General features: G+C 35.9%; 5 protein-coding genes across 6 annotated transcripts; 4 read left to right on the plus strand and 1 right to left on the minus strand.

Moving 5' to 3' along the window:
* The first annotated feature begins 2,257 nt into the window (after nt 1–2,257).
* LOC118344708 (disease resistance protein RPV1-like) lies at nt 2,258–2,788 on the plus strand. The gene has a single exon (XM_035685828.1). It carries the CDS (start codon nt 2,258–2,260, stop codon nt 2,786–2,788), a length of 531 nt encoding a protein of 176 aa, XP_035541721.1.
* A 412-nt stretch (nt 2,789–3,200) lies between these two features.
* LOC118344709 (TMV resistance protein N-like) lies at nt 3,201–6,732 on the plus strand. The gene is made up of 4 exons (XM_035685829.1): nt 3,201–4,211; nt 4,810–5,085; nt 5,168–6,055; nt 6,151–6,732. The coding sequence occupies exons 1-4, from the start codon at nt 3,201–3,203 to the stop codon at nt 6,730–6,732; spliced, it is 2,757 nt and encodes a 918-aa protein (XP_035541722.1).
* A 591-nt stretch (nt 6,733–7,323) lies between these two features.
* LOC108993141 (signal recognition particle receptor subunit alpha homolog) lies at nt 7,324–9,192 on the plus strand. 2 transcript variants are annotated; one of them, XM_018967921.2, is made up of 5 exons: nt 7,324–7,422; nt 8,167–8,251; nt 8,361–8,456; nt 8,576–8,731; nt 8,983–9,192. In XM_018967921.2, the coding sequence occupies exons 1-5, from the start codon at nt 7,412–7,414 to the stop codon at nt 9,160–9,162; spliced, it is 528 nt and encodes a 175-aa protein (XP_018823466.1). In that variant the 5' UTR covers nt 7,324–7,411; the 3' UTR covers nt 9,163–9,192. The 2 variants fall into 2 exon arrangements, with proteins under 2 accessions (XP_018823466.1, XP_035541630.1); XM_035685737.1 differs by having other exon boundaries at nt 8,361–8,449; nt 8,569–8,731.
* Nucleotides 9,193–9,584: 392 nt separating this feature from the next.
* On the minus strand, nt 9,585–10,482 carry LOC108993091 (early nodulin-like protein 1). Its single transcript, XM_018967854.2, has 2 exons — nt 10,235–10,482; nt 9,585–10,105 (listed from the first exon to the last, which is right to left on the minus strand). Exons 1-2 carry the CDS (start codon nt 10,413–10,415, stop codon nt 9,759–9,761), a joined length of 528 nt encoding a protein of 175 aa, XP_018823399.1. The 5' UTR covers nt 10,416–10,482; the 3' UTR covers nt 9,585–9,758.
* A 1,592-nt stretch (nt 10,483–12,074) lies between these two features.
* Nucleotides 12,075–17,214, plus strand: LOC108993221 (APO protein 2, chloroplastic). The gene is made up of 3 exons (XM_018968055.2): nt 12,075–12,432; nt 12,973–13,325; nt 16,177–17,214. The coding sequence occupies exons 1-3, from the start codon at nt 12,253–12,255 to the stop codon at nt 17,006–17,008; spliced, it is 1,365 nt and encodes a 454-aa protein (XP_018823600.1). The 5' UTR covers nt 12,075–12,252; the 3' UTR covers nt 17,009–17,214.
* Nucleotides 17,215–18,010: the final 796 nt, after the last annotated feature.

Here is an 18,010-nt window from a genome sequence, read left to right on the forward strand (position 1 = left end):
TCTTCACCGAATATCTCTATCAAAAATAGATTTGGTTCTGTTAATTGCCTGCTATTATGTGTTGGAAAATTTAGATACATCAGTAATCAATGTCGTTATACTTGCTGAGTGGATCAGAGGATTTGTTCAATTACGGGATCTTACTTTGAATTATTACAAGCAACTTAAAGAAATCTCAAAACTTCCTCCAAATATAGAAGAGGTAGACGCTAGTACTGGATGCATGTCATTGGAGAGTTTTCCTGAAGTATCAAAGAAATTTGAATCCAAAACAAGTAGTTTACGTAGGTTAAACTCGATTTGAGGTCTCTCATTCTGTCTACCTTTGTCTACTAAAAATCATGATGCTTGTTCAACAGGAAAATCCAGAGACCCATCCATGCTGTACCCTTATATTTATGGGAAGCTAAAGACTCCAAAAGGTTATGTAAGTGTGATAAATGTTGATTTGCTCTATTCAAATGAGATTAAAGGAATGATTAATTGTAATGATTAATTTAAAAAAACTGTAATGATGAGCTTGAAAATATTTGTATGTAAGTAATGTTTAGGAAGGAAATGAGATGAGATGAGATATAATTATTAAAGGAATCGAGTGCTACGCGCATGTTGTTGAGCTCAAACCCTCCCAAGGGCAATCTAGTAAAATTCTTATCAGGATCTGCTATAATGGTGTATATCAATATTGATCTATGTATACGTAAGGTATTTCAATGGGCTCAGGTAATGTATTGTTGAATTACCACGAACAAACAAATTAATATGCTAATTAATTATATATACCTCTGATTATTTACGCACAAGGTAGACATTATTTAACATATTGTATGCTTAGTCAATTAGAAATTAACACCAAGCAATAATGGTTAATTATTAAAACAGTACTCTGCGTGCACACATACGTACATACACATATATACGTATGTATACACGTACATACGTTATCCAAATATCAACAAGATCCATCTAATTTAACATATACATATGTAATTCCATTAGTGATTAATCGATCTATAGTAATATTTTGGTTGAGGTTTTTGTGTTTTGGCATTGAGTTGCTAAATTCGGTATCATCATGTCCAGCTTGTACCCATACATGATAGGGGAGTTTGATCTGGGACCGTTCATCGGTTTGCCTTGTGAAAATTCTCTCTCTCTTTCCCGTCTCCCGTGGTGGAATTTTGGAGAAAGTTGAATATTTGACCATGTCATCATGAGTAGTATATATAATTTTATTTCTCTCTTTGAAAATGACTTTTGAAGATGTATTTGACTCTACAAGTCACGATGGAGGCTTTTTTGGGAAGAAAGGAGAGGGTGGCCGGTTGTACGTGGGAAACAGCAAAGAATATGAATATTATGAACAAGATTATAACAGAGTTGTATTTTATTTTATAGATCAGTAAAAGTAATGGAAGGATACAATCTCGAAGGATTTGCAATATTATATAGAGCTGATCAAGCTCGTGCTGAAGATTTGAAAATGATGAAGAGGTAAAGGAAATCGAGCAGGTTTTGAAAAGAAAGAAGGAAAGATCAATTGCTCGTATGTAGTATGTCATAGTACTGCAAGGCATTGTTTCTCTAATCTGATTGGTAGTTATAGTAACTATCTTTGCACAAAAAATTAGAATTAGAACAAACGCAATCTGCCATACCAGACATCATGAACACAATTCAGCAAATTGATGGGACCTATAAGTGAATCACATGTCATCTATAAGTCATAGAGATTAGAGTATTTGTTGTTTGTTTGATTTTGTTATAAATCACATGTCATCTATAAGTGAAGTTCTACACCACATTATGGTAAGGACTGAAATTTATCAACTGGACAAGTGCCTGAAGACTTCTAGAGGGATTTGAGTTTGAGTGCTAGACACAGCATTGAGAAAGTAAGTCAAAGGCAGAGCAAGTTGAATATTTGACCATGTCATGATGAGTACTATATATCATTTTGTTTCTCTTTAAAAATAACTTTTGACTCTCAAAGTCATGAATATTTGACCATGTCATCTATGGGTGTTATTTATATATGTTCCTTCGAAGCTGCCAAAAGCTAAGGATCATTTGTGTTATTTATTATTTGTCTCCATCAAATGTTCCTCAAAGAAGATGCCAAGAAACCCCTCATATCTCAATGGGCGTTTAATATTCAACTTTTACGTAATATATTAAATGATGCAACGCGGCTTCTAACTCAATTTAAGCAGAGTTGTTTTATGATAATCAGTCATAGATAAACAGTACTTCTCTGATGGCCTTTCAAGGTGCTTCTACCTCTTCCCTTTCTTCCTTCACTCGTTGGTGGACTTATGATGTATTCTTGAGTTTTAGGGGTGAAGATACTCGTCAAAATTTCACTGCCCATCTCCTTCAAGCATTGGATCGAAAGAAAATAAACACATACATAGATTACAAGCTTCGAAGAGGGGAGGAAATCTCAGAAGAACTTCTCAAAGCTATTGAGAGCTCAAGGATCTCAATTGTCGTCCTCTCAAAAAACTATGCATCATCCACATGGTGTTTGGATGAGTTGATGAAGATCCTAGAGTGTAGAAAAACGAAGCAACAAAAAGTACTACCGGTGTTTTACGGTGTAAATCCAATAGAAGTGCGACATCAGAGAGAGAGTTTCGGAAAAGCATTGGCTAAACTTAAAGAGAGGTTCAAGGATGAGTCAAAGGTGGAGAGGTGGAAAGCAACCCTAACAGAAGTGGCCGGTTTGTCTGGATTCACTTTAGGAGATAGGTATACTACTTCTACTCCCTTGTATGCCTTCATTTAAAAACAAAAATATGATCATAATACATCTTTATAACACAAGTGTATGTATGTGTGTATATCAAAATTTAGGAACTCAACATTAAATTAGAAGCTCCCTGCTTCTTAACAAGGCAAACCGAATTCGAGAATGGAAGCAAAAAAGTTCATTAAATAGATCATTGCCATTTGCTACGTATAGGATATCAAAATTTAGGAACTCATCATTAAATCATAACTCATTTTATTTTGTTTCTTTATTGTGAAAGCTCAAGATGATCAGAGCTTTTCTTTTCTTTCTTTTTTTTTTTTTCTTTTTTATTTTTTATTTTTGCATTTGTAGGACCGAACCAGAATTTATTCAAGAAATTGTTCAAGACGTTTCTAAAGTAGTAAAGCCTAAATATTTATATGACGTTGCCAAGCATCCAGTCGGAATGGAGTCTAGAGTACGTGACATCCATGATATACTTCTACGTGTGGGAGTGAATGATACACGCATTCTAGGGATCTATGGAACTGGAGGAATTGGTAAGACAAATCTGTCTAAAGAAATCTACAACACATTTACTGACCAGTTTGAAAATTGTTGCTTTCTTGCAAACGTGAGAGAAACTTCAAAGAGTGAGTATGGTTTAATTCAATTGCAATTTACACTTCTTTGCGAGATCCTCGGTGACTGGAGTTTGAAGGTTAGAAATGAAGATGAAGGAATGGGTCTCATAAAAAAAATGCTTTGGAGTAAAAGGGTTCTTTTAGTTCTTGACGACTTGGATCAATCAGTCAAAGTTGAAACCCTACTTGGAGGATGTGATTGGTTTGGTTTAGGAAGTTTAATCATTATAACAACTAGGGATGAAAATTTATTAACTAGTAATAATGTTCATTTACGATATAAGGTGGAGGAATTGGATCGTGACGAAGCTCTTCAACTTTTTTGTTGGAATGCCTTCAAAAATAAAAATCCTAGCCATGATTTTGTAGAAATCACAAAAAATGTACTCCATTACGTTGGGGGCCTTCCGTTGGCCTTAACGGTGCTAGGCTCGGATCTATATAGTAGGGACATTCATTATTGGATAAGTGCTTTAGAAAAGTACAAAAAAATTCCTCCCAAAGATATTCTTAAAAAGCTTAGAATAAGTTATGATGGCTTGGATGAAAGTGAGAAGAGTATTTTCTTGGATATTGCATGTTTCTTTACAGGTGAGGAAGAAGAATATGTTACTAAAGTACTTGATGGTTGTGGTTTCTTTCCTAATTGTGGTATGAAAGTTCTTGTGGATAAGTCTCTCATTACCATTAGTGAGTGGGGCAGATTAATCATGCATGACTTACTCAAAGATATGGGTAGAGAAATTGTTCGTCAAGAATCACCCGAAGAACCTGAGAAACGTAGTAGGTTGTGGTTTCATGAAGACGTTCGTCATGTACTTGAAGAAACTAAGGTAAGAGTTGCATAAAAAAAACACATTTCATCTTTTGATTGTAAAATTGGATTGAGATTACATATGCATGCACCCATTTATCTGTATTAGTACATCTACCACGTATTAATCTCATAATAGGTATTTTGTTTATGAATAGAATGCCTTAAATGAGGAGGGAAAAAAAAACTTTTGGTTACATTGAGACAATTTTTTTTTTTTTAGCATCCTGCTTTTTTCTTATATAAAAGATAAAATTGGTAGGTAAAAGTGAAAGCAAACAAGGACATTTTGTGTTGAATCACTTAGGCTCAACTTGTTTTCGTTTTCTAATATTATTTTTGTTTTGAGATTTGAATAAATTAAATTGTTTATTTTATTTTGTGTATGAATTTGAAAAAATTATAATGATGAGATGAGATAAGATGAAAAGTTTTGTGAAAGTGATCAAGGCCTTAGTTTGAGACAATCTAAAAATAAAAATCAAACATTAAGTTTAAAAAAAAATAGAAAAGGAAAGTACAAGCGCAATGTATATATATAAACAAAATTATGATTTTAGCAAGTGGTAAAATATGAAGAATGTTATGTTCTGATTTTGTTTGCATTGTCTTACTAGGGAACAAACAAGATTCAAGGCATATTGATAGAGTTTCCAAAACAAGACTGGATAGATTTGAATCCTGAGACTTTCTCGGCGATGAAAAGGCTCAGGATATTTATAAATCGCAATGCACGTTTTTCAAGAGAGCCTAATTATCTCTCCAACGAATTAAGAATACTTGATTGGCGTAGTTATCCTGGTTATTCTTTCCCGCAAAACTTTAATGGAGAGAAACTCGTCGTTTTAAAAATGTATGAAAGCTTGTTCAAAGAATTGGGAGACGGATTGAAGGTATAATTATTTCTTTCTTTTATATCCTGTAAGGTTCTACAAGTTAAGCTATTTTCCTTTGTTTTGTTTTATTTCTTTGCAGAGTTTCCAGAATTTGAAAATTATGAGATTCTCTAAATGTAAATTCCTAACAAAGATTCCTGATATGTCAGGACTCCATACTCTAGAGGATTTGAACATTGAGTATTGCAATAACTTAGTTGAGGTACATCAATCTATTGGCTTCCTTGATAAACTCGTCAACTTGTCAATTGTCAATTGCCATAGCCTTACTAGATTTCCAAAATCACTCAAGTTGAGATCTCTAAAACACCTTCGTCTTTCTTGTTGCGGAAGGCTGGAGAAGTTTCCTGAAATTGACAGTGAAATGAAACGTTTGACATTTGTTTCACTAGAGGACATGACTGCTATAGAAGAATTGCCTTCATCTATTGGGAATCTTACTAGCCTTGAGTATTTAGTTATAAACGGATGCTACAAATTAAGCTGGCATCTCCTTAACAGCATTTCTCAGTTGCAACATCTATGTGGGCTTAGTTTCAGTTGCTGGTCACATGAAACGCAAAGTCCCTTTATACCCTCCTCAATATATATAGCGTTTCCGGACCTGGAATCTTTGTCTCTTTCCACACGGACACTATCAAAAATAGATCATTTTAGTCTGTCAATTGGTCGCTATTCCACATTGAAAACTTTAAATATATGTGAAAGCAATAATGTTATCCTTCCTAAGTGGCTCAAAAGATTTGTTGGATTACGGGAGCTTGAGTTGTCATATTGCGAACAACTTAAGGAAATCTCAGAACTTCCTCCAAATATAGAAATCCTAGACGCTCGTGGATGCAGGTCATTGGAGATTTTTCCTGAGGTATCAAAGAAGTTTGAATTCAATACAAGCAGCTTACGTAACCTACGTTTGGTTAACTTGAGTGGATGCCATAACATGGTTGTAAATCCAATACGGTTTGAGGTATCTCTCTCTCTCTCTCTCCCCCTCTCTCCCTCGTAGTACTGTGTACCTTAATTGTCTACTACAAATTATGATGCTGCTAGCTTGTTCAACAGGAAAATCTAGAGGACCAGGATGCAGATTGTAGCCTTACATTTTCGGGAAATAAGATTCCAGATTGGGACTACCATTGCAAGCTAGAGATTCCAAATAGTTATGTATGTGATGGGATAAATGTTAATTTGGTGTATTCAGATGAGATTAAAGGATTCATCGCATGTGCTGCTGTTCAGTCCGATCCCTCCCAAGGGTTTTCCATCACTAATCCTATGCATGTCAAGATATACTATAATGGTGTATATCAGTATGACAAGTATATAACATGTTTTACATGGGACTCTGATGATTTATTGTTGTATTACCACAAACTAGATCATGTAGAGCATTTCAAATCAGTGGGAGGAATTCTGCAACTTAAGTTTCAAATCAGAGGTAGAGTTCTAATTAGAAGTTTTGGAATTCGTGTGGTACGCAAGCAGAAGGAGACCAATACATTGCAAGATGTTACAAGTTGGAGTCCCTGTGTTAACATCCAGCCTTCTTCAGAAACAAGAATTATTGAATTATATCCAGAAAGCAACGAGGAGAATCCAAATGTAGTTTTGGAACTTGGGGCTCCGTTTAGTAGAGAAGCATGAAGAGAATGCAAGAGTGCTCCGTTGGGCGTCGTGCTGACGATTTTGATGAAACTTTTAGGCAACTTAAAAAGGAAGATGAAGCTCGTGCTGAAGATTTGAAGAGATCATTAAAGAAGGTAGTGGGCAAGCCTCTGAATAATAGTAAGAAGCAAGGGCAGATGCAAAATGCTAGATTTGAAGGAGTAAGTAACAAAAAGAGTGAAAGTACTTCCCCCAATGATGGTGGGGATGGTGATAATACGAAAGGCCACAACTTGGAGAATGGGCACTCCAATGGTAACTATGTTCATAATGAAGATTCTAAGGTGAATGGTGGTGTTAACGGTATAGGAAATGGGAGCTCCGACGCTGGGGCTTTTGATGTAAATAAGCTTCAGAAGCTTAGAGCTAAAGGTGGGAAGAAAGCCGAAACCCTTGTTAGCAAGGGCTCTAAGGCAGAGCCAAAGAAAAAGATAACAAAGAAGAATAGAGTTTGGGAAGATTCACCTCCTCAGGCAAAATCGGATTTCACAGATGATGTGGGTGAGAATGGGAACAATATAGAGGTTGTTGCAGCAGATCATGGTGAAAGTATGATGGACAAGGAAGATATTTTTAGCAGTGAAATCGAGGCTGAAGAAGATGAGGATGTGGGGAAGGACAGCAAGCCTGAAACTAAGAAGTAGGGGTGGTTTCGACAATGTTCCTAAGGTTAGTTTATTAATTTCAATCCTTTGGTTATTGTGTGTGCATGTATGACTTAATTTAAAGCATACGCGTAATTTTATTTTTATGACTTTCATTCACTATCTGCAATCTTAGTAGTTTTAGGTATAGTTAGTTGAAGGATATTGCTTGAGTTTTTCAACATTGTCTTTCTTGAAAAGAATATTTTTCTTTTATAAGTACCATTCTTGAAAAAAATTTGATACTGAGTTCTTGATCTCAATCCCGGTGATTGTTGTTTCAACAATTCAATATAATGTTTTGGGCCATAATTTAGTTTTTACATCGTTACTTCCTTTAAAATCTACTTATTTTTCAATTTAGACAATGCCATTAAACGGTAAATGAAGTTTAAGTGCCTAAGTTTCCCTTGAGCAGTTCAACCTTCCCCCCTTCCTTCTTACAATTATGTTATAAAAGAAATAAATAAATAAATTATCTAATGGAATTATTAATTAATGGGAGAAATCATTGTTTTCTTTTTAGTGATTTATTTATCTATTTTTCAAAAGCCCGGCTTGTACAAGTAGGCTTCCTTGAAGTTTATCTTGTTGATGGCTGAAATTTCATATTTGTTTTTGTATTTTGGAAGAACCCATGAATCAACTGTAAACTTCAGGCTTTTAGCATTAAAATGGGCTGTCGCCTTACCATTTCATTTTTTGGTTGAAATCTGTCTTGACATTATCAGATACTTGCTTCATTAATTATTCACTTTTGTATGTTCAGTATTGCGGGCAAAGCAAATCTGGAGAAGTCGGACCTGGAACCAGCTTTGAAAGCTCTCAAGGATAGGCTTATGAAGAAGAATGTGGTATGTTTGCCTTTTCACTTCAGTGATCTACTATGTTTCATATTTGCTTTATCTGTAATCTCAAATAGACTCAGCCTGCTACTTAGAGCTCCTTGTTATTACATCACAGGCCGAGGAGATAACTGAGAAACTCTCTGAATCAGTGGCAGCGAGTCTTGAAGGGAAAAAGTTGGCTTCGTTTACAAGGATATCTTCAACCGTGCAGGTTTGTGAATCCATCTCCCCCCCCCCCTTTCTATTTGTTTTTTATCTCAACTGCTTCGTTTCTCATCATTTGATTCTTTGAGATAAGACTAAGACCCTGGCACGAAACAATGACTGCAGATAGCAATGGAAGAAGCTCTTGTTCATATTTTAACTCCTAGGCGCTCTATTGACATATTGAGGGATGTGCATGCTACCAGGGAACAAAAGGAAGCCTTATATGTTGTTGTTTTTATCAGTGTTGATGGAGTTGGGAAATCTACTAATCTAGCCAAGGTATGCCATCTCTTTTTTATTTTTCTACTTTTTTTTTAACATAAATGGAACAGTGAGACTTCCCCAAATAACATTAAAAAAATATTTAATGTTAAGATTTAATAATATTAAAAAGATTTAATATAGCTAGCCCCTACTTCTGTATCGTAGAGGATGCATGCGCGTGTGTATTTGCATACATTGGTCCTGTGTGCACACTTAATATATTCTATGAATTGAGTGTAGAGTTTCCTTAAAAAATCACTTTGCAGGTTGCCTACTGGCTTCTGCAGCACGAGATCAATGTCATGATGGCTGCTTGTGACACATTCCGATCTGGAGCGGTTGAGCAACTGCGGACTCATGCGCGAAGGCTCCAGGTAGAACATTTGATTTTACAGCCTATTACCAGGCTATCTGGCTTCTTTACTCAGAGAGGGTTTGTTTGTTGAATAAAATATGTAAGTAATACAAGCTGGACCCATTTCTCTGAATTGTCACCTTTTTCTCTTGTAAGATGATGGGACTCTTCTAGATCTAGAGTCCCATCATCTAACTAGTTTTAAATTGCACACGTTTTTTACAAGCAAAATACTTTTAATCACAAATAGATTACATAAAAGTAAACTCATAAACTGATGTGATTTTAATGCGGTACATCATATTGTAAAGTTATTTTTATTATAAAGTAGATATAAAGAATTTCATAAAGTCACATTAGTTTATGAATTTACTTTGTATAATTGTTTTTTTATATGTAACAGTTCTGTTTTTACAAAAAAATAAACAAATCTTTGACTCACGTGAAAAAATATATTTTTTAATAGTAGATTCTATTTTTATTTTTTTTATAAAGTAGGGCATAAAGATGATCTTACCACATCATTAAAATCTCAATTTATTATTGTAACCTCAAAAGAATATTACAAAAATCATAGAAATAACAAAACAAATGGTTCCTTCTGTAAATCACTTTACTTCCAACGAATTGAATCAATCCCACTGATTACCATAACTACTACTACAAACATATATCCTCATTTCCTCCTCAGAACAACACCAACATTCCCACAACCCCCAAAACCACCAAACCACCCCTCAGCCTCATACCATCACTTGTTGGAGCCACCGCAGGGCCTTCCGATTCCACCGGAGAAGGTGCTGGTGATACATCGGAGAATCGACGCCGCACTGACAACACTACGGTGGCCAATTTTTGGCCCTTCTCGCAGTGGCCTTCAACTCCACTGATAAAATAGAATGGCCCTGATCTATCAAGCTTCACCTTGGAGCTCCCATCTTTGTATATTGCTATAGGACTCGAAGTACTGCAACTCTCGTAGTCTTTTTCGCTCACCTGAAGCACAGAGTCCTTGCTTGGATCATAGTTCCAAACTGTAAAGCAAAATAAGCAACACAAAACCCTGATGAGAATAAAATTTCATGAAACGAATTAACCAGAGCAGACCCGGATGAAGGAAATATGAGAAAATGGAGATTTCAAGCAAAGGGATAGAGTAGTACCCAGTGAGTCTCCGATTTGAAAACGTGAGCCTTCGGCCCATTTGTTAAGGGATTCTGAGTCTGAGGCTGGGATTATCCAAGCATTGGTCTTGCCTCCAACCAAGAATTCTCTAGCTTCTGTGAAGGAGAGGAAGAGAGATATGAGCAGCAGTGAATATAGCAGAGCTCTGTTTGAAGCCATGGCAGACACCGTTACAATTCTCAGAGAGAGAGAGAGGTGAGGAAATGGAGGCCTTTGTGGGCTGTTTATAGTGGCAGTGGGGAGAAAACTAGCCGTTATGGGAGGTTCTGAAACTGAAAGTAAGTGCAAAGATTGGTTTCGACTTGGAATCCCTGCCTACCTTTTTCTGAGCCTACCTATCATTTTTAACGTTCCAGTTCTGGCGTGGGCCTATTTTCTGACCCCCAAGATTTATCTCTCCTTCATTACCTCAAACAGGAGGGAAAAATATTTGTGCATCTTATTGATGTTTCTGAAATTTGAAACATAGAGTGGTGTGTTCGAGAAATAATATTTGTAATTATAACGTTTGCATTTAAAAAAAAAAAATAGTAAATATGATATACATTTGTAAAAATTAACTTTTTAACGGTAAAAGCGGCGGCACTTACACAATCTATAAATGTATTTAGTATTATTCTGTCTTCAAACTTCAATTGTCTTTGTGTAAATCAATACTATTGCGGTCTTATTATAAAAAGAGAAATACTTTAACTATAAATGAATTATAAAAAAAATCTACAAACTTGACTTATTGCAATATTTCAATTTGGTTTTTCAATCAAATCATGGTGAATGTGCTCTTTATGTTGAATAAATTCTGCGGGAAACCACATGACTATTTCAGTTTGGTTTCGAAAAATGAAAACTTGTTCGATTTCTTTATTCATTCCCTAAGAGGAATTGGATGAAGTGAATAGTGATGCAAAGCTTGCCAAAAGCACCAATATCTAACAATCTATAATTTCCATATGGTTTCTTGTACTTTGTTTCACCTCCAAAAGCCATTGGCTACTTAAAATTAATTACTGTTATTGAAGACACACTTAAGTTTTTATGGCATTTTACTGCTCATCCCACTCCCGCACGGCCACATACTTACTTTAAGAAGATAAGTATCGTAGTTATAAAGATATTTTATAAAAATAAATATGTAAACTAACATGACTTTATATAATACGTTAAATTTATTTTATAATAAAAATAATTTTATAATTTAATAGATCACATTAAGCTAAATCAGTTTATTATTAAAGTATTTATCCTTTTAATAACCTAGAGCAATCCCAAAAGCAATATGTGAGAGCAAACTTTCAATAATTAATTTTAAAATAATTATAAATATATTATTATTTTTAATCAAACTTATTTATTGGGAGTGGTATCGCCTCTTTTGGGCCCAAGCAAAAGATAGGGCTGTCCAGACTCCAGACTCAAGGCTGTTTAGAAATGAGTTCGACGAAGTGGCTCAAGGCTGATCATTACCAGGCTCAATAGGATGTGTGGATTTTATAAAATCGAAAATATATATCAAATTATTTATTTTTAATTACATATTATTCTCTTAATTGTTATTATTTAACCATTCTTTATGTGATATGAAATCATTAAATGATGAATAATAAGTAATAAATTATTTTTTAATTATTTAATATCATATTGGAGGAGAATGGATGATAAAATGATAATAAAAAATTTATAAAAAAATTTAAAATATATATTGATGTTAATCCAATAAAAAAAAAAAATCTGAACTGTCTTAGAAAGAATAAATAAATAAATCAACTAATATTAAATATTTAATAAATATTTACTTTATCTATCCATCCATCCGAGCCCACGTTATCCCGTCTCAGCCTGTTCTCTCGTCCTAATTTTTGAGTATTTTTCTCCAAATCAGTTTTCCCAAATTCGTTGATCATTTTCAGCACATAATTCAATTACTACTCTTCCAAGGTGTTGTTCTACTCTGAAGAGTTTCTTTGAGCGGCATAGAGCTTTTCTTCTGGTTTGAGGGATGATGGACTGTGCTTCTTCTAATCCCTTTTCGCATGGTCCCATCGCATTTTGGCGAGGTAAAGGAATCCTTCCAACACCCAGAGTAGACCCATTTAAGGTTTCCTTCCAGAGGAATCATCCCGAACTCCTGAAGCATGACCGACACTCAGACGGTCTCGCTTCACTCCATTCTTTCCAGGTATGCCCCCTCTCTGAAATCCCACAGCTCAAGTTTGTTGGGTATGCATTTGAGCGGAAATATGGGAAATATGTTTGAGTTTCATGAAATTAAGATAGTGTATTGATATATTGTTATTGGTGAGACTGCTTGTATCTTGGAATAAATTCTATTGAGTGAATAACAATGTGGGTGTTTGGCAAACCGCATAACTAGTTCAGTTAGATTTTTGAACCAATCGAAAAATGCAAACTTGTTCAATTTCGAATTTGTAGGCTGACACTGGGCTTCTATTTGAATCAATCGAAGGAAAGTTCCTGATATATTCAGGGTCTACAATAACAATGACTGATTTTCTGTTGAAAGCTTGTAACAAAAATTTTTTGATTATTGGTGTGTTTCTTGAGTAACCAGAATCAAACGTTGAAGTGTCTCCAATTAATGTAACTCAGCTTGAAAATCTAGCCCGTGTGAAACTCTCTTTGATTCTAATAAATGTAGTTCTGAGGAACTTCCTATCTAGTGTTTATTCTTCATCTCTCCACTTTCATTCTTTTGCAGCGTAGTAGCAGTAAAATCATAGTACCATTAAATTCTACAAATCCAGCACTGAGGTTGCACCAATCATATGCATTGGTCATCACAAGTGAACTTCCTCAAAATGCTGATTTTCCTCGCTACTATTCAAGGAAGGAGAAAAAGCCTTTTCCAACACCCGTATTGGAGCTGAGGCGGGCTGCCAGGGAGAGATTTAAAAACAGTAAAGGCCGGCCTAAAAAACCAGTCCCACCTCCAAAGAATGGGCTAGTTGTGAAGAGCCTTGTACCACTTGCTTATGACGTGTTCAATGCAAGGATAACATTGATTAACAATCTCAAGAAACTCTTAAAGGTTGTGCGTGTGCATGCTTGCAGGTAATCCATTCATTGATTCCTCCTGATTATCCTTTGCTAATAACAAAATTCGAGTCATGGGAGCTTATGGAAAAAAAAAAGTGAGATCAATATTTGTTAAAGCAGGGAAAGTCAAATTCATGGGGCGCTGCATATCATTTGTAATTTTGTCAAACTAACCTGTTGCATGCATACATAATTAATATCTATCCTGCATGATAATTGTGTACATGGTGATGCAACAACATATTGATAAAAGTCCCTCTTAGCTATGTGAGACAAACTTAGGTATCTTTGCTTGGTTTTTAAATTGACTGTCATTGCATGAGATTACTTGATATGAGCAATTCTTCTAATTGTTGTTTACCGGGGAACATATTACTCTACGTGAGCAACAATTATACTGTTATCTAAGCAACCTAGCAAAAGTATTGTTTGTCAGAGCATTGGTGGAACTCAAACTTATTGTTTAAAGGCTAGAATACATTTTGATTCCTGTGAGTTTGAATTTGTTGTCAATTTGGTCCATGAAGTTTTAACTTTCATGGTATCATTGATGAAAGTTTGGCTTATTATTGATGTAGTCCTTCCATCCATCCTCGTTAATCATAGTTGTTAGTTGTCAAATGATTTTACTAATGAGCATAACGATATTCTTTTGTTGAGCCTTTTTTTTTCAAGAGATAATTTCATTGAAGAAAAAGAAAACAAATCAAGGTAGTTGACAATAAGGACAGGGATATGCCAGAGATATTTTCTTTAAGGCTCAGCAGATTTGGATTGAGCTTTGATTACTTGCCTTTATGAGGACTACAGAGGCAAAAGTATGGCCCCGCAAGATAAAAACTATTGGTTATAGAGTATGAATTGGTATTGCACCTGTAGAAAATTTGGTATATGTGGGCATTGTGTTGTTTCTAATTTGTGTGATTTTGATGTGGGGATGTTCAAACTTTAGAATTTTTTTTTTTGATAAATAAGAAACTTTATTGATCAAATGAAACTAGGCGAAACCCATGTACAAGGAAGTATACAAAAGAGACCTAATTACATTCTAGAAAGCTGAAAAGAAAACAAAAACTCATGAACATTCCCTACCTTTAGTACAATAGCAGAAAACTACTGAACCAAAGTAGACGCAAAAAAATTCCAGATTTCCTCCACAACTCACTCCTTGTTGTTGAAGCACCTCTCATTCTTTTCCATCCATAAACACCACATTAAGCACAAAGGAATCATCCTCCATGCCGCTGCCAGTTGAGAACTATTATGATGTCTATTCCAACATGCTAGAAGCTCCACCACACTCTTTGGCATGACCCAACTCAACCCAGCTCTACTAAAAATGCCAACCCATAACTCCCTGGTCACCTCACAATGTGAAGTAGATGATCAATCGATTCACCGTTTTTCTTACTCATGAAACACCACTCTATTACAATCATCCCACGTTTCCTTAAATTATCAACCGTCAAAATCTTCCCTAGAGCAGCTGTCCAAGTAAAAAAAAAAACTTTAGTCGGCACAGAAAGCCTCCAAATACTCTTCCAGGGAAACGAGATATGTTGTTAATCTGTCAACACCTTATAAAATGATTTAACAGAAAACTTGTTGCTCCCCGTATGTTTCCACAGCATTCGATCCCTTCCATTTCCTCCTATTTTCAGGGAATATAAAAAGCTGAAAAAACCTGCTATCTCATCAATTTCCAAATCTTGTGCATTTCTGGTAAAAATCACATTCCAATGCACAGTCCCATTAGCACGATACAACACCTCTGAGACAGCAGCCTGCTGATTTCCAACCAAGCTGAAGACATCTGGAAAAACAGTATGAAGAGCTCTCTCACCACACCATTCATCAAACCAGAAACGTATTCTTGCACCCTCTCCAATCTCGAACTTAAGATGTTTTTAAAAAAATGTTCCACCCCTTACCAATAAATTTCCAAAGGCTCACACCATAAGTCCCCCTACCCTCCTTGGAACACCAACCCCCCCAATCACTTCCATACTTTCGATCAACAACCTCTCTCCATAACGAATCCCCTTCCAATTGATATCTCCACAACCACTGCTCACCCTTTGCAACTCAAACTTTAGAAATTGAATCCCTTTACCCAATATCCACAGTATCCACCATGACTGGGAAACATTGCATTCTACACAATCAAATCTGGCTTGCATTTCTAGTGGAACACACTATTCACTCGTCAACAAGGTGCAGTTTTAGATAAGCAGCAACTTCACTACTATGGAATGGAATCCAATCCCAACTTTTATCTCTTGGTCATTCGTCATGATCAGAACCTCTGCTTTTGTGAACCTCACATGAGGGGCTAGTAATTTCCTCTCTTCAAGGATGTTTGAACCATGGCGGGACTTTTATTGAACAAGTTACAAACTGCAGAAATATCTGTCTGGTGGTATAGTATTTTATTATTCTAGTTGGATGAAATGGGGCATAATAGTTGGGTCTTTTTGATCAAAGCATGCAACTGCTTGGTTCTTGAGTTGGATTTTTGTAAATCTTTTAGAGTTCCAAGTGAAGAAAATGGAATTGAAATAACATTTAACACTAGGTTGATGACTCTGATCTTGATGGAGTACACAAATCGATCAAGTGGCTTACTACTAATGTTGATCCTTGCCAGAGTCTTTTGGTTGCGGTGTTGGTGACTCCACTGGGAACATTTGGCCTGAAACAAGCTCTTTCTCTGTGTTTTTGTTTTTTTTCTTTTTTTTGGGGGGGGGGGGGATAAATGGAAGTATCAAATTAACAGACTAAAACTAAAAACAAGCCAAAATTTATATGGACCTAAATCTGTCTTGGTGAATAAATTTTGTGACTTCTGTCTTGAATGCTTTTGCAGCTGCTGCAATGAAATTCATGTGGGACACGTTGGGCATCCATTCAGATCTTGTAGGGGGCAAAATGCTAACGTCCGCAAGGGCCTTCATGCATGGACAAATGCAACTGTGGACGACATAGTCTTATCATTGGAAGCCTACCACCTCTATGATCGCCTAGGAAAGCGTATTCCTCATGAGGAGAGATTCTCAATTCCTCGAATTCCAGCAGTAGTTGAACTCTGCATCCAAGCTGGTGTCAATCTTCATGAGTTTCCAACAAAACGGAGAAGAAAGCCTGTCATTCGCATTGGGAAAAAGGAATTTGTTGATGCAGATGAAAGTGAACTACCGGATCCTGTTCCAGAAGTTCCTGAGGAACCATTATTAACCGAAATACCAGATTCAGAGATAGTAGCCCCATCTGATGAAGATGATGTAGCTTGGCTTGGAGAGGAAACACTAAAAGCTTGGGAAAAGATGAGGAGAGGTGCGAAGAGGCTCATGAAGATGTACCCTGTAAGGGTTTGTGGATATTGCCCGGAGGTGCATGTGGGTGCTAGTGGACACAAGGCACAGAACTGTGGGTCACACAAGCACCAGCAGCGGAATGGGCAGCATGGTTGGCAGTCGGCAGTGCTAGATGATTTGATACCACCTAGATATGTGTGGCATGTTCCTGATGTAAATGGACTGCCATTGCAACGGGAGCTCAGGAACTTCTATGGTCAAGCACCTGCGGTAGTCGAGATATGCATACAGGCCGGTGCTGTTGTGCCGGATGAGTACAAATCAACAATGAGGCTGGATGTAGGGATCCCCTCGAATGTTAAAGAAGCAGAAATGGTCATTTAACGTGATTGTATTTCTTACTTCTTCTCCCCCCGTTTCCTCTAAATCATTTTTTTCAAACGCAATGTAAAGTATTTGTAGAATAGTCGAGTTGAATACAGTACGAAAATGCGGAAACTTCCGTCTGATTTTGATCAGTAATAAGGGTTGTATGAAATTGTCGTTTCATCTCGATTAGGAGATTCTAAAATTATGGAGGCTTAGCTCAATCATCACATATCTTTTGAAGTTCATCATAGTTGGATAATGATATAAGCTTGGAACTAAATGGTTGTTGGTGATCCATCTCAATATTCAATCTTGAACCCGGTTGGCCCAATCGGTGAAGATCTTGGTCTTGGGATATCACTCCCTTCAAGGTTTAAGGTTCAACATTTTATGAGTGCAAACAATTTTTTGGGGCCACACCCCCTAGTGAAAAGCCAATGATTTAACCAGTTTTGTACAGAGAAACTTTTAAGGGTGCGATGCACGAGATCAAGATTTATCCTACAAGGGTAGGTCCAAAGGGCCTTGCCTTGGTGAGGTTTCTGACATTAAAAAAAAAAAAAATTCAATCTTGCCTTTGTTTGTAATCCAAGTTTTTACCATCCTTAAAATGTGTGAGGTGCTAATGAGAACAATACTGGATAGAAAATATATATATTTTTTAGAGTAATGATATACACACAACACATTTTCACAATACATTTCACAATAATGTTATAAAATGATGGTATTTTTATAAAATGATATTAATTTTATAAGATGTTTTACAAAAATATCATTTATATAAAATATAATTGTGTAAAGTGTTATGAAAAATATTGTGCGTAAATCATTTTCCATTTTTTTTATTATCAAGAAAGGGTATCTTGTTTCTTCTATCTCTGTGGGTTCTTTATCAAAGTTTGGAATCACAGCATCAATCAATGATAATGAAAATCTTGGTACAAAAAATTATTCTCACACATATTGCAGATGGATAGGCTATCATTTTCCATCTTATGATAAATATGTGAATGT

Source organism: Juglans regia, chromosome 15 (assembly GCF_001411555.2).
Source record: "Juglans regia cultivar Chandler chromosome 15, Walnut 2.0, whole genome shotgun sequence".
Classification (NCBI taxonomy): domain Eukaryota; kingdom Viridiplantae; phylum Streptophyta; class Magnoliopsida; order Fagales; family Juglandaceae; genus Juglans; species Juglans regia.